Raw genomic sequence first — 15,387 nt, forward strand, 5'->3', positions numbered from 1 at the left:
GCAAGGGTGGGATTGGCTTGGCCATGTCCGACACCGCATGATACCCGCACGGTTTTGTTACCCTTAAGGGGCACGCCTCTACCACTACATGTGTATAGTAGTGGTACACTCATGGTCGCTCCAAGAGCTTATAAACCATGAGTGGGACGCATCTCTTACTGATGTGGGACTAGGGTGTCACAAGGTCAAAGCACCCCAAAAATCCCAAACCTCACACTCGGTACTGAGAACAAAACCTTGTGGGCTTGGCTCCCCAAAGAGGACAAACAGCTTGCAGGGCGTGGAACAAAATCCTCCCCCACAAAAAGGCGCTTTTAAGGGATTGTGCCCATCTCGAGTATTGTCTGCTTTGGGGCAAGGGTGGGATTGGCTTAGCCATGTCCGACACCGCATGATACCTGCACGGTTTTGTTACCCTCAAGGGGCACGCCTCTACCATTACTACACATGTGTAGTAGTGGTACACTCATGGTCGCTCCAAGGGCTTATAAACCATGAGTGGGGTACATCTCTTGCCGATGTGGGATTAGGGTGTCACAAGGTCAAAACACCCCAAAAATCCCAAACCACACACTCGGTACTGAGAACAAAACCTTGCGGGACGTGGAACAAAATCCTCCCCCATAGTGTACATTATTTGAAAAATTGTATACATTAAAAGTACATAATTGTTATAATAATTCAAAATTTGTGTACGCTAAATCTATAGAATTGTGTACAATGTACATTCTTTGAAAATTTTTATACATTAAATGAACAAAATTGTGTACATTATCTGATAAAGAGAAATGATATGTCCACAACATTTTTACAACAAATCTTAAGTGGCAGGTTGTTACTGGTTGTTATTGTTGGGGCAAAAAATTAATCTTAGTGTTAGTTTCAAATTTGAATCAATAACAACTAACCACATGTGATTTGTTGTAAAAATATTGTAAATGTATCTCTCTTTGATCAATTGTGTGAGTTGAATGTACAAAATTCTAAATATTCTTAAAAAAATTGTGTACATTAGATATTCAGAATTATTTATAATTTTTTTTTTTTGATACAAGAGAATTATGTACAATGTTTGAAAAATCATGTACGATAAATATATAGAATTGTGTACATTTAAAAAAAAAATTGTAATCGTTAGATATATAGAAGAGTCATGTTAATGAGTGCCCTTAGAGCATTGATTAACAATTTATTTTAGAAAAGTTTTGACACTACTTTTATGGAAAATGAAAAAAAAACTATCAAAATATTAATTGTTTTTTCTTTTCCTCATAAAAATTTTCTTTAAATGAATTATTAATTAATGTTTTAAAGGCATTCGCTAGCATTTTCGTATAAAAAATAATGTATATTATTCGAAAAAATGAGTACATGTGTAAAATTGTTGAAAATTTGTGTACATTGAGGGTTTTGATTTTGTATATTAAATATAATTTGTGAAGAAAAATGTTCATACATAAAAAAAATAAAAAAATTTGTGTAATTTGTATTTACAAAATTATCTATATACTTTAAAAAATTGTGTACATTAAGGAATGATAATTGCACATAAATTGAACTTACAGAGATCCAAACAGAGCCAAAAAAGGAACAATTAGCAAAAAATAAAAAGAAACAATTCAAGGATCTGGCAAGGAGATATCGATCCTGCGTAACAATGAGCCCAGGAATGAGAAGAGCAAGATTTGTCGCTTTTGGGGCTGACTTTGATGACCGATGCCTACGTTCTTTAATCTCGTTTTGGACATAAGGTTTTTCTACTTCCTTAAAAGGCTGTTTTCATTTTTGTGTAGTGTTCTGGTTTGCCTAAATAAAAAACAAAGAAAGTGTTTTGGTTTGGAGTAGAAAATACAGTTGAAACTACCGAACCCACCAACAAAAACAGGCATACGGAGAAACCAAAGCCCCCCCCCCAACTGCCACTTCTCTCCTTTCTCATATTAACACCAAACTTAGAATTATTTTTTACACAGACAAAACACAAACACAAACACAAACGCTCTCTCTTTCTCTCGTGAAATCACAGATTCGTCATCGTAATCAAATCACACACACAAAACAATGATTCAACATTCATTTTATAAAACTTCTCCAATCCCAAAAACCCCATTTCCAAAACCCCCACATTCCAAATATATCAGAACCAGAATTCATTGTGAGTCCCTGAATTCTCCATCATCATCAACAGCAACAACAACAGCAGCAGCAGCAAAAACACAATCTTTATCGAACCCAACAAATGGGCCATACCCAGGAGGAATGGGGCCCCACACAGGGAGAGACCCAAATGTGAAAAAGCCAGAGTGGTTGAGACAGAGAGCCCCTCAGGGTGAGAGGTTCAATGAGGTCAAGGACTCACTCTCACGCTTGAAGCTCAACACGGTTTGTGAGGAAGCTCAGTGTCCTAACATTGGAGAGTGTTGGAATGGTGGTGGAGATGGTATTGCAACTGCAACTATTATGGTCCTTGGGGATACTTGTACTCGTGGATGTAGATTTTGTGCTGTCAAAACTAGTAGAAACCCTGCTCCTCCTGATCCTTTGGAGCCACAGCATACTGCTGAGGCTATTGCAAGTTGGGGGTAAGTCGTAAAAACTTCGCCCTCTGTTAGAGTAGTGGTTAAATGAGTTAGTGCCCATTTTGCATTGCAATATAGAGTTTTAACTGAAAAGTTGTTTAGTGTTTTAAGTGTTTGACAAATTACAATGGAATAGTGTTTTACAGCTTTGAATTTATAAAGCATGAACACTGAATAGCTCCAAAAGTTTGGCAATTTCTGTTAAGAGATTTTTAAGGTACTTGAAGCACTTTACACACCCTGAATTTACAGTTTTATAATAAGCTTAAATGTTTAGTAAAAATATTAGAGCAAGGGAGTCTGGTCCCTACCTCCCTGTTTTCACATTACCTCCAATTTAAAAAGTTAAAAATCTTTTTGTGTTGGGCCTTACTTATTAACAGGAAGTACGTGTACACACGAGGGGATTGGTGAGTGCTAGAATTATAATTAGATGATTGGATTTATCATTATCTAATGGTTTAAGGTTTTGGGATAAGTGGTAATTTATCACTTTTTAAGTGGAGTCATAAAACCATTAACTGCATGTGTAACTTGTATAAAATAGAAAAGAAAAACCAAATATTAGAAAAGCATGCATAATCACCTTGGATTTGTGGATGTGATCCCATGAATCATCGACAATTGTATTTCTTTTTCCTTTCGAAAGACATGCATTACTATTCATAATTGATTTTTAATACTACTTAGCCTGTGTGCTTAGAACACTTGTTAGCTGGACCCTTGATTTGATTTAATGCGCTGTACTTAAATGGACCATAAAATCTATACTATTACTAGCATTGAGTTGTTGTTGGTTGTTTGATTAGGAAATGGAATATGTTTCTTAATTACTAATGACCATATCCATGGCAGTGAGTGAGTAACACTTGTTGAGCAAATTCTTATCTATGATTTATAGTGAGGTACAGTGAGCAAGACACATTTAGGGAGTTGCTTGCAAAGTGGCATGGGGCTATCTAAGTCTTCTTAAAAGTTAAAATACTTAGCGTTTTCATCATTTGTTATGCAATGTTGCAAGCTGCAATTTAGGAAGATTTACTATATATTTTCTTTTTTCAAACCTCAAAATGTATTTTAAGGTTCCTGAATATGGTTTTTCCTAAATGACATCTTATAAGTGGGTGCTTTTTTTTTTTTCTTTAATGTGTTTTGATGTCCTTGAATATATTGTATGTGATATTTTAGAGCTTGGAACAATGAGGATTTGGCATTCATATTTGCTAGACTATTGTGACTTCGTTCTTGTACATTTATAGCTCCTTAATCAAGGGCTATGATTGTCCTCTTATTCATTTTGAGGAAGTGTAAAATTAAGAATTCTGTCAGCATTCAACATCTGATATGTTTGGAGAGCTTATTTATCATAATTTTTGCAGCCCATTATACATATCCAGAACAAGGATTTAATAATGATGATGCTTGCCACTTTTTATTTTGTTTTATAAGACTTTGAAATTGGTAGCTTAATATTTGCAAAATATTGGAACTCACGATAACCTTGAACGTTTATGAGACTTTGTTGAGTTAGTCTTTGCAGGTGCACTGGTTAATTATGATGCGTACTTAGGCTGTATACATATCATGTGCATCTTTTCGATATATGCTTATCTATCATAGAAGTTTAAAAATGCTACTTTTATAATTTGAAATTCTGTGTTTAATATTGACAGTGTGGACTATATTGTTCTAACAAGTGTAGATCGTGATGATCTACCTGATGGTGGAAGTGGGCATTTTGCTCAAACAGTCAAAGCTATGAAGGTGATGATCTCAATGTGCTCTCCAATTATTGGTTTTGTTATACAAATTACCACAAAAGGGGTTGGAATGAGAATAGAGGTTTGATTGGATACTATATGACTCTTTTGCAGCAACTCAAGCCTGAGATCATGGTTGAGTGTTTAACTTCTGATTTTCGGGGGGACTTGAAGGCTGTAGACACTCTGGTACACTCAGGATTGGATGTGTTTGCCCACAACATTGAGACTGTGAAACGGCTCCAGAGAATTGTCAGAGATCCTAGGGCTGGGTGAGTTGCAGTACTTGTCATCTTTCTGCTTAAGTTTGCTGTATGGTTATTCATTATCTGTTACTCATTTGTAGGTAGAATTTATTATAAAAGCATACTTCACTATTATTATTAGCCATGAATAGATGTAGTAGGAGTTAGATATAACATGGGATCAAGATTTGTCAAAATTTTGTCCTCAATTGGTATCAACTTTCAAGTGGCTGTCCAAGTATTGACTCCAGATAATGCGTTCTTCAAGTAATCCACCTCTTGCTATGTTTGGATTCTTTCTGTCCTGTTCTTTTAGGTTTATAGCTGCAAACATTAAATTTTAAAAGAATGCTTTTTGATATTCTGCAAAGAAATGCAAATATCAACCAACACATGATGCTCAGATTCAGTAGTTCATTTAGAAGACAATACCTAATTAGAGGTGAGATAAGTTTATATCTCAGTTTCCAGTTTTGGTAGTAAACAAGCTCAGAGTTTGTGTACAGGGGAGGGGACTTTGGAGCTTTTGGTTGTAAGTTTTTGGCCTCCTCTCTTTTGCAAAAGAATTCATACATATATATAAGAGTTTGGATGAAAATCAGTTAGTTACAACATTGTAATTGCATGGGCAGCTTATGTGAATTGTGAACCACAAAAGCACAAGTAGAATACTAGAATATGATTTCTCTCTCTCTTTTGGTTTTTTTCAGATGGAGTCATTTTAATTACTTTTCAAATAAAGAAAATGATTTTGTAAATGAAGCAGATTCTTAAAAAAGAAGAAGAATCTGCCACATATAAAAAGTTTATACTTTGTGTTAGTTTGGATTGCGCTGAAAACGTTTTTCAGTGCATTTGCGTCTCTATCAATGGGTCCCGTGTACTGTTCAAGTACTCTTTTCAGCAAAATTTTCATTAAAATTGGGTCCCACGACATTATTTACACATTGAAAAATTATTTTGTTACAGTGTTTTTAGTTTTCAGCAATAAGCGGTATCCAAACAGACCCTTTGTACCTGGTGATCACACTGATTCCAATAGGAATTGGAGCTTTCATGGATGTCAAGAACAAAGAGTTGCACTACCGTCTTCTCTATTTTAACTATTTGGTAACACAAAACTTCCCACTTTAGTGAGTACCCTTCATGTGTTTAGTCATGCATGAAGCTAGCCTAGCCATTGAACTATCTCCGGTACAATAAGCTAAAAATACATTTTTCACCTGCTATTTTTCTCCAACTACTTTCACCCATTTTCCACATTCCTATGAACTTAGAATGTGTGGCCGAAAGCTGTGTGGCCACATTCAATCTTATCATGAGCTGTTGATGTAATCTTACATGTCAACAATTAAGTAGACTGAACCATAGTTCAAGTAGCTGTCAGTCAAATTATCCCAATACTCTCACATTGGATTACCATAATTAAGCACTTGAGGTATGATAATTGAATATTACCTCTTTAAGGTTGATCAAAATGGGAGCATATTGACTATAAGTTCAATAGTGCTGCCCAGCTGGGCCAGCCAATGCCTTTTCAAGTAGGATTGAGCTTCTTCCTTTCTTGAACTCTTTCCTTCTGGATTGGGAAGCAGAAATTGTGCTGGGGAGACTTCCAATAATATCAGTTAGGGTTGATTGAGTCTATCTGACAGGACTTCAAGCCCATGCCAATATTAATTAAAGCAAAGAAGCATTTGCGTGTTATGATGAAAGTGATACATGTGCCTGGTAGTTTCTAAATCGGTCCCTCAACTTTTAAAACTTGCAAGTTACAGCATCAACTATATAAAGATATCAACGTGTCCCTTCTGTTATGCTCCATCAACATTTCTCTTTTTTGGTTATTTTCCTGACCTTTGCCAAATTAGATATTTCAGTGGCCACCGTATTCCCTCCAAAAGGAAGTTTTGAATTAATAACTATAAGAAACTAGGGTGATGACCCAAGAAGTTTTATAGAGATAAGAAACTTTGGAATGCTTTGACAACGGTAAGACAGTCTGGCATGCATGTTCTGTTTAACTTAATATCTCAGTTTTTGCCTTGTGCTTGTTTATTTGTATATGTCTATGTCGGTGTCTGTTTATTAAGATATTTATAGATGCACTTTCAATGAATTACACCCTGAACTGATAATTGATGAGCTAGAACAGATAATTATAATAACTTGGATGTGCATTGTCAGGCAGACCTAGTCTGTTGATTCCAGAATTTATAGTTAACCCACATATAGCTTTTTTTTTCATAGATTGTCTTTACCTATTCTGAGTACATGATTGCTGATTCTATTTTTAACTCTTGCATTTTTTTTCTTTCCCCTTTTTAAATGCAGGTATGCACAAAGCTTGTCAGTTTTAAGACATGCAAAAATTAGCAAGGAGGGCATGATAACAAAATCTTCTATAATGTTGGGCCTTGGAGAATCTGATGATGAGTTGAAAGAAGCTATGGCTGATTTAAGGGCTATTGATGTTGATATTTTGACTCTTGGACAGTATTTACAGGTTAGTTGATATACAATAGTTCATTCTTTCTTGCTTGGGAGATTAATGCATGAGTCATGACACTGAAATTTGAAACTTAGGGTCCATAAAAATGGGAATCTTAATAACTTGACTCCTGCCCAAGTTTGGGCCTGTAATATTTTCAGAGCGTAATCTTATTTAATGCTTAAAGATGGCTGTGATCTACTTAACAAAAAAAAAAAAAAGATGGCTGTGATCTGGCACTACTTAGCTTTTGGTAATTCTGATGTTTCAGAAATTGTTCAAGTAGGAATTGTCTACCGGTTGCCTGAGGTTATATTAAACCTAGTGGCTAGTAGCTCTATTTTTCTCATTCTTGATAGGCTTATTAACTTTAAAGTGGTTACAATTCTTGCAGCCAACTCCACTACACCTGACTGTCAAAGAATATGTCACCCCTGAAAAGTTTGCTTTCTGGAAGGAATACGGGGAGTCCATTGGATTTCGTTATGTAGCCAGTGGACCACTGGTAAGTTAGCTGTTGCAGTTTGAACTATATGATGATAAAGTCCTTCTCTTTTATTCTCATATAAATGTTAAAAAAAAAAAAAAACAAAAAACAAATCAGCCAGCAAAATGGACTAGCAGGATTACTTTCCCTTTCCAAATGTATCTTGGTTTAAATAATTATCTGACTAGTACATATGAGCATGGACTAGATGCGTTAGGGAAAGAATAAAATATAAAAAGAAAATTCTCTCCGATGAGTCCAAACTAATTTCTTAGGAATGACAAGAGTTACTAATTTGCCCAAGCTTTTCAGACTTTGGATTTTAAAAAATAGATCCTCACCAGAGTTTCCTACTTGTAATCATTTTACAGGTCCGATCCTCATATAGAGCTGGTGAGCTTTTTGTCAAGACAATGGTTAGAGATAAGGCTACCAGCACTGCTGGCACATCCTATTGATTTTTGGCTATTGTGGACTTTCCAGTGGATGGCTCATGGCTGACAAGTTGACCACAAATTGGTAAATGAGAGCAGTATGTATTGGGGCAAATGACTGTAATGGTGGTCCTAATTTATTATAGAGTATAAATTTTCTGGATCTAGTAAAAAATATCTTCATTTCTTTGAGGATTTTATGTTTTATTTTATTTATTATTTATAATTCTATAGTTACAACTTACAACAAAGGGAGGGGGAATTCGATTCTTGATTTTCCACGTAACAGAGAGTGGACAATACCTTTGAGCTATAAGGCTCTTTACAGGTTTCTATGGATTGGCACCATTCTTCTTGTTGTACAAATGTACTATAATTGGTTTGGTTCGAATTTTAGGGGTCTAAAACATTTGATTCTCACATTTAGGATTTGCCACAGCTACTTTTATTTATACCCTTGATTCTGATATGTTCCGGAATTTGACTTTGTTTAGATTACTCCCAAGCCATTTTTGTGGTTTCATATGGTTTAGGGGCCTTGAAATTTACATGGCATTTTGAATTCCGCCTCGAATTTGAAAATTTTCAACCAGCCACAGAGCACTAGAACAGTAAAGCTTGAAGATGTGTTTAAAACACATAATTTTCAATTGGGAAGAAAGTTCAAGAACTCATTGTGATGATTCAAATGTATTTTTAATCACATTATCTATGAATAATTACATGACTTATTTAAATTACTTAATGAGTCATGATTAATACATGAATGGTCATCTAATTTAATGGTTGAAAGGTATTACTTTAACCTTGATTCCAGGAAAACTTCTTCCATTCTAGAACTGTTATGTATGTTTAGAAAGTAAAGATTGGATCATAATAATAGATTGGATTAATTGGATAACCTATCCTAATAATGATTTTTGTAGAAAAGGTTTGGACATTCCGTAACCTTATTAGGTTTAGGTTGAAATCTTGCATTCGACTTTTATTATGGTCAATTATTTTGTTTTAGTTTAAAGGCATAATACCCAATGAATCTGTATTGTACGTGGACTGAATGTACCATGTGGAATTAGCCTAATATAAGCTTAAAAAAAGCTTCTTAAAAAAAAAAAAAGTTAAAAAAAAAAAAAACTTTTTTGCTTAGAACAAGTGGGGAATGGGATTTTAATCCAAAATTTCCACATAAAAGAGAATTGAAAAACGTCACTAGACTACAAATTTTTTATGATTACTAAAATCTTAATTGTAACTTGATTGATAATTTTTTGCTATAATGTATAAGTTAAACACTTTTCTCAATAATCTCACGTAGATAAGGGACTATATGGTTTTAGGTCTGTATAGATTTTCCCTCAAAGCATAGAAGTAGTTAGTGTTTTAATTCTTTATTTCCTTTTCCCTAATTCTTTTAGGTTGTGATTGGAAACTTGGATTTGTAATTTAAATTAATAGATTTGAAATGCTTTGTTTTCAAATCCATTGGTTTTAAGAGTTATTTCAAATCCAAGCATTTTAAAGGTTTTAAATCTTTGATGGATTTATCAAATTCAAATCCTTGACTTTTTTAAACTTCCCAAACAAGATGTTTGGATTTTAATCACCCAAATCTCAATTTAGATACCCAAATGATGTAATCCAAACATACCATTAGGGTTCTTCTTATAATTTATTCATCCGTTGATTATCTTCAAATTGACAAGAAGTAAATGTAAGTTAGGCATAAGTTTTGGAGAGCTTATTTAATTTACTTAAAAATAAGCTAAAAAAATGGCTTTAAAAAAATAAAAATAAAAAACCTAACCCGAAGACACATACACGTGCTTGGTTAGCTTTTTTATTATAAGCTTTGTCTGTTGAAAATTCTAAAACCTTTCTAATCCTTTCCTAAAATAAATAATTTTATAAATAAACAAATTAGATATTATAATCTATTGTTCAACTCTTACGAAGAGCCATGTTTCTAATCAATCTTCGGAACCATAGCTCTCTGATTGTAGGAACCTATTGAGCACTATCTCTAGGCCTCAAATTGAGCATATCCACATAGAGAACTAACTAATATGTTGATGCATCAGCTATAAGTTGGGCTCTAATCCATCTTGTATTCTTGTGCAACTAACATTTGTAATAGACTTATTTCCTTTGTAGTTTAGTTAACATATGATATCAGCCCTTTCTACCCCCCAAAAAAAAAGGTGAATCCAAAAAAGGCTAATTGGGCGGTGGGCTCTAGCAAAATAACCCGAACAGATGTATAAAAGGGACCTCCTCGACCTCACTCACTTCTCATAATAATCTTCCTCAATCGGTCGGATTCTTCAAACGTTAAGAGTGTGTGGTACTACATAGTACTACATAGAAAAAAAAAAAAGTTTGTCTTTTTGGTTAAGAATGGGAAGCGGGAACGTTCCACCGGCGCAAATTCCGACGAGCTTCGGACATGAACTTCGAGCTTGCCTTCGTTGTCGCCTCATCAAAACCTACGATCAGGTCAGTTCCCATTCTCTATACTTATAGACCTTAAATTTCCTTCCTTTCCTTAATTTAATGTTAGGGTTTTCTCTCTCTTAAAAAAAAAAAAAAAAAAAAAACACAGTTCAGAGAATCAGGATGCGAGAACTGTCCCTTCTTCAAAATGGACGAGGATCACGAGCGTGTCGTCGATTGCACTACTCCTAATTTCAACGGGTTTGTGGGTTTGCCCTTTTTCACTTTTCCCTTTTGCTTTTTCTTTAGTATTATTAGTATTACTGACTCTGACTGGCACTCAATATTATAAATCAGGATAATTTCAGTTATGGATCCTACTAAAAGTTGGGCTGCTCGCTGGTTACGAATTGGTATCTTTTCATCTTCATAACTTTTTTGGGTTTTTGTAACATTAAATTTGTCTTCAAAGTCTAGAATGATATGACAATTTCTTTCACAACTTGTTAAGGCGACGTATGGGCTCACCACTGACACCACTTTTATTATGTACTGATTTAAAATACAATTAAGTTTTTAGATACACTGCGAGTTTCACGACAGTTGAGGTGTGTAATCGAAGAAAGTTTTGAAATTTGTTGTGTATGTAGTAGTAGCATTGGTGATCATAATATCTTGCCTTTGTGATTGTCAAAAAGTTGGAATTTTTTTTTTTTTTTTTTTTTTGAGTCATTGGATTTATTGGTGATTGTTATTGGCTTTGCAAGAATATTGAGGACTGTATGTAATTAAGTGTGATGTAGGAATATTTACTAGTGTGCCATATAAGTAACGATCGTTGAGGGATATGTATATCCTTATTTGGGGAAAGTATAGGGGTGTGATATACAGGGCACGTCAAGGTTACCATAGTTCACTACCGTCCTAGCAAATCATGATTCAAATTGTGATATACTTTCATTCTGATGCATGAATTTAATTGATCTGAAATGTTCGTTTCTTCTTATTTAGAAGGCAGACTAGACAATAAGATTTTGTGTGCTTACATAGATTGTGATGTGTTTGTTCACAACCAAGCTGTAATTATGGAAGTTTTGAGTTTTGACTTAGACTATATAGTATATACTAGGGTCAATCCTTTTTCTTCTTTCAATGAATTTTATTACATATAAAAACAAAAACCAAAACTGAGACTACCTTATTACATTCTAAGTATGTTAGTTGAATATAAACCTACCCATTAACCATTGCCTTATCCAGGTTAAGTCATATCACACATTCTCATTAGTTGTCTGTGTGTCGTAATGATCAACAACATTCTACGCACATTCACCCCATGTAAAATTTTCTTTAAAGAATGTAAAAAAAAAGGATGCTTGGGACTATGGAAGCTATTGTCTATAACTTAACCCTTTTGGGTTATTGGCTATATTGGTAGATGGTGTAATCTCAGTATTATGTGGAATGGGTTGAGATTGGCTCAAGGGCGTTTGTACTTTGGATTGGAATTGAGTGGCATATTGTTCTAATTATCTTGATCTCAAAGTTGGATTCAGGGATAGTACTAGATATTTTTCTAGCATAACTTGATGTGGGAAACCTTGATAACTATATAGGTTTATTTATTTGACTTATCAAAAAAAAAAAAGGTTTATTCATTTGAGGGCTTCCTTTAGTTTTGAAAATTTTTGCAGTGTCTTGAATGATTGGAAATGTGACTTGCAAGGTCCTCTCTTTGATCAGCTTTATTGGTCTAGATTTGAGGTTTTGGTGAATTTTTCTTTGAGATTCTGCTTATTCTTAAGAAAATGAGAAAAAAAAAATGAAATACTTAATCAACGTTTGAAAAAAAGAAGAAAGATAACATTGAAAGTAGAATCCTCTTGCTTTGAAGACTTCCTCACAAAACCATGTCCTGCTGTTCAAAGATCTAGGAGGACTAGATGACTGGCGCGCACACATTTTTATGTGATTGTTGTGGCATCTGCATATACTTGAAGAAGCAAATAGTAGCAACTTAAAAATATGGACAGCGCTATTTCCAGTATTGTTCAATACCAAATTTGATGCTATATTGTAATTGGTGGTTAGATGGTTGTAGTCTGCTGTTGCTGATGCTCTTCCTCTTGAGCTAGAAGTTGGGTTTTACTATGCTTTTCTTACTTCATTCTTGTCAATGAGCTCTAGCTCAAACAGCATCTCCTCATGTAAGGAAGGGTGGAGGGTAAGGTCGTGGGTTCATAACCCAATGGCTGCATGTGTAAACTTACCTAAATATATATATATCCAGAATAGTTAGATGATAAATTTTGTATAGTTATCTTTAGGTTGGTTCTTGAGCTCCTTTGGGCTTTTAGGCTCTGCTATCAGTGATGTTTCTGCTATAATTGAAATGTTGTTGTACTTGTTTAATATTTTCATATTCCTGTTTTTGGACCTTTTTTTATGCTTTTTTGGTCCATATTTTGCCTACAAAAATTTGGATTTTTAAGATTTGGTTTCTGTAAATTAGAGATTTGAGTTACCCTTAAACTTCTTGCAGGAAAATTTGCCCCTGGCTGTTACACTCTTGCAGTCTCAGAGGCTCTTCCCGAGGACTTGAAGGTTTGTGATTCTCTCCCTTCGTTCCTTTGTTCCCTCCTCTTTTGTAATTAATTTTCTTCTTTGTTTCTTTCTTTTCTTTGTAAATTTTGGTTTGCTTTATGCTTTTCATGCATAAAGTAGCCTTTTGAATATGCGTCTTTCTTACTTAAAAAAAAAATATATATATATATATATATATTAGTTTACGTTATTAGCCAAAAGAAGAGTGCTATTGATAAGTTTTATTACCTTGTAGGACAGAATTTTTGTTAGTTGTTTAAAAATCTGTTTCTTCTCTAATAAACACAAAAGGTGGTCAATTTTATTGTTGAGTTTTGCATGCTAATCATGCAATCTATTCATCTATGCACATTGTTTGATCTAGTTGATTTCTTGGCCCCTAACTCGTGTTTAGCAACATTGGTGAATTGTTAATGGTAATGTGATTGAATAAGCATGTAAAAAGTTTTCAGAGAATTACGAAATCAACTAGATGGATCCATTTTTAACATTTCAATTGTATATCATCAGTAATGTTGCTAAAGTACAAATGTTGAAACTAAACATTGCCTGGTGACCAGCCAATATTGTACAATCTAGGTATTGGGAAGCCTAGTGCTGTTGATAGTGGAGGCATGGTTGCACATATATTTATTGAACCATAGTTGATACATAATTTTTATGGGTTTTCTCTGAAAATCTTGTTGTTGAGCTTCATATCTTCATCCTTTCTAGATTTTTTTGTTCCGGTAACATTCCTGCTCTTCAAAATCTGAAAACATTTTCCACTCTATTGGGCTTGTTTTCCATCGGCCACGGAAAACATTGTCCATTAACTTGTGCTTTAAGCAATGCCATACCAAACGCCTGAGCAATTTTTTAAAAGTAAATGCGGGTCATGTGTGTTTGGAATGGTTAGCACAGTATCTCTGTTTGAAAACTAGAGATTGGCTAAGCTGTTATTTGTGATTTGCACAACTGCTAGTGTCAGAATTATCATACTTGCTTGTACCAATATTTTTATCTGCAACTTTTGAGTTATTCTGATTTCTGATTGGTTAACTATGAATCTTCTCAATCGATCATTTTATTGGACCTATTTTTGTTCAGAATTTATGCGAAGATGAGCGTGTGCAATATTTGCCACCAAAAGGTGTATGAAAGTTGATGAAAGCATCTGAGTTTTGGACATTTTGATGTAAGCCTTGTTATATAAATCAAAACGTGGACGAATGTTGTTGAAAGTATTGGCCGATAGCATCATTGGACAATGCGGTTTAAGATGTTGACTTTTGTAGTTTCTCCTTCTAGCTACTGTTATATTTATCAGAACTTCTAAGTAGTTTGGCCCATTACAGCCTCTGTACCTTGACTTGCAGCCTTTACGTATCTTTTTTTTTTTTTTTTCTTTCAGTATATATATATATATATATATATGACAAAACTTAAGTATGGTACCTTAGGTGCTATTCCTTAGGTTATCCTCTTAAAATTCAGTTGTATGGCTATTTAATTTAAAAATATACTAGGTTTTCATGAGAAAAAATACACATGACAAAATCTTAAAAATGAGAACTTAAAGAACAGTACCTAAGTACTATAACTAAGTTTTGCTGATATATATATATATATATATATATATAGTAACTCTAAGCAATATTACATTATCTAATAATTTGTTTTTGAATTCATATTTTGAAAATTCCAAAAGAAAAAGAGCCTTAGGTGAAAAAAAAAATTGCAACAAAATTCAAACCTTTTGAATCTTTGATAATACTTTTTATATATCTTAGAAAATACACACACGCATATATATATATATATATATAATTTAGATGTCTAAAGAATATTTATAAACTTTAAAATAAAAAGTTGCAGTGGCCGATAACTAGTATATTTAAAAGTTCAAGTGTAGAATTTACTATGACCAGCTTCTATTTAGCCACACCGGTCTAACATTTTGGTCCATTTGGTCTTATTCGATCTACTTTGTCCGTATTTGGACTATTTTGTTCACTTTGATTCTATTCAGCTCACATTGGTCTTATTCGGTCCACATTGTTTCCATTTGATCTTATTTGGTTCATTCAATCCTATTCGGTCCATTCAGTCTATTTTGGTTCACTTCAGTCAATTCAGTATTATTTGGTCCACTTTGGTTTTATTTGGTCTATTTTACGGTCCTTTCGGTCCTATTTGATCTATTCAGTGCACTTCAATCCATTCGGTATTATTCGGTCCATTCGGTTGACCTTGGTCCTAGGCAGTCCACTTTGGTCCACTGCTATCTATCGGTTATTATTCGGTCCACTTCGGTCCTATTCGGCCCATTTAGTCCACTTCAATCTATTCGGTATAATTCGGTCTACTTCGGTCAT

At 34.1% G+C, this 15,387-nt stretch overlaps 2 protein-coding genes across 2 annotated transcripts; both read left to right on the forward strand.

The window, feature by feature from the left end:
- The first annotated feature begins 1,603 nt into the window (after positions 1 to 1,603).
- LOC115979048 (lipoyl synthase, chloroplastic-like) lies at positions 1,604 to 8,329 on the forward strand. Its single transcript, XM_031101001.1, has 6 exons — positions 1,604 to 2,582; positions 4,253 to 4,343; positions 4,454 to 4,611; positions 6,919 to 7,090; positions 7,470 to 7,580; positions 7,934 to 8,329. Exons 1-6 carry the CDS (start codon positions 2,062 to 2,064, stop codon positions 8,018 to 8,020), a joined length of 1,140 nt encoding a protein of 379 aa, XP_030956861.1. The 5' UTR covers positions 1,604 to 2,061; the 3' UTR covers positions 8,021 to 8,329.
- Positions 8,330 to 10,141: 1,812 nt separating this feature from the next.
- Positions 10,142 to 14,366, forward strand: LOC115979049 (transcription elongation factor SPT4 homolog 2-like). Its single transcript, XM_031101002.1, has 5 exons — positions 10,142 to 10,489; positions 10,596 to 10,687; positions 10,784 to 10,839; positions 12,969 to 13,030; positions 14,120 to 14,366. Exons 1-5 carry the CDS (start codon positions 10,391 to 10,393, stop codon positions 14,168 to 14,170), a joined length of 360 nt encoding a protein of 119 aa, XP_030956862.1. The 5' UTR covers positions 10,142 to 10,390; the 3' UTR covers positions 14,171 to 14,366.
- Positions 14,367 to 15,387: the final 1,021 nt, after the last annotated feature.

Source organism: Quercus lobata, chromosome 3, assembly GCF_001633185.2.
Source record: "Quercus lobata isolate SW786 chromosome 3, ValleyOak3.0 Primary Assembly, whole genome shotgun sequence".
NCBI lineage: Eukaryota > Viridiplantae > Streptophyta > Magnoliopsida > Fagales > Fagaceae > Quercus > Quercus lobata.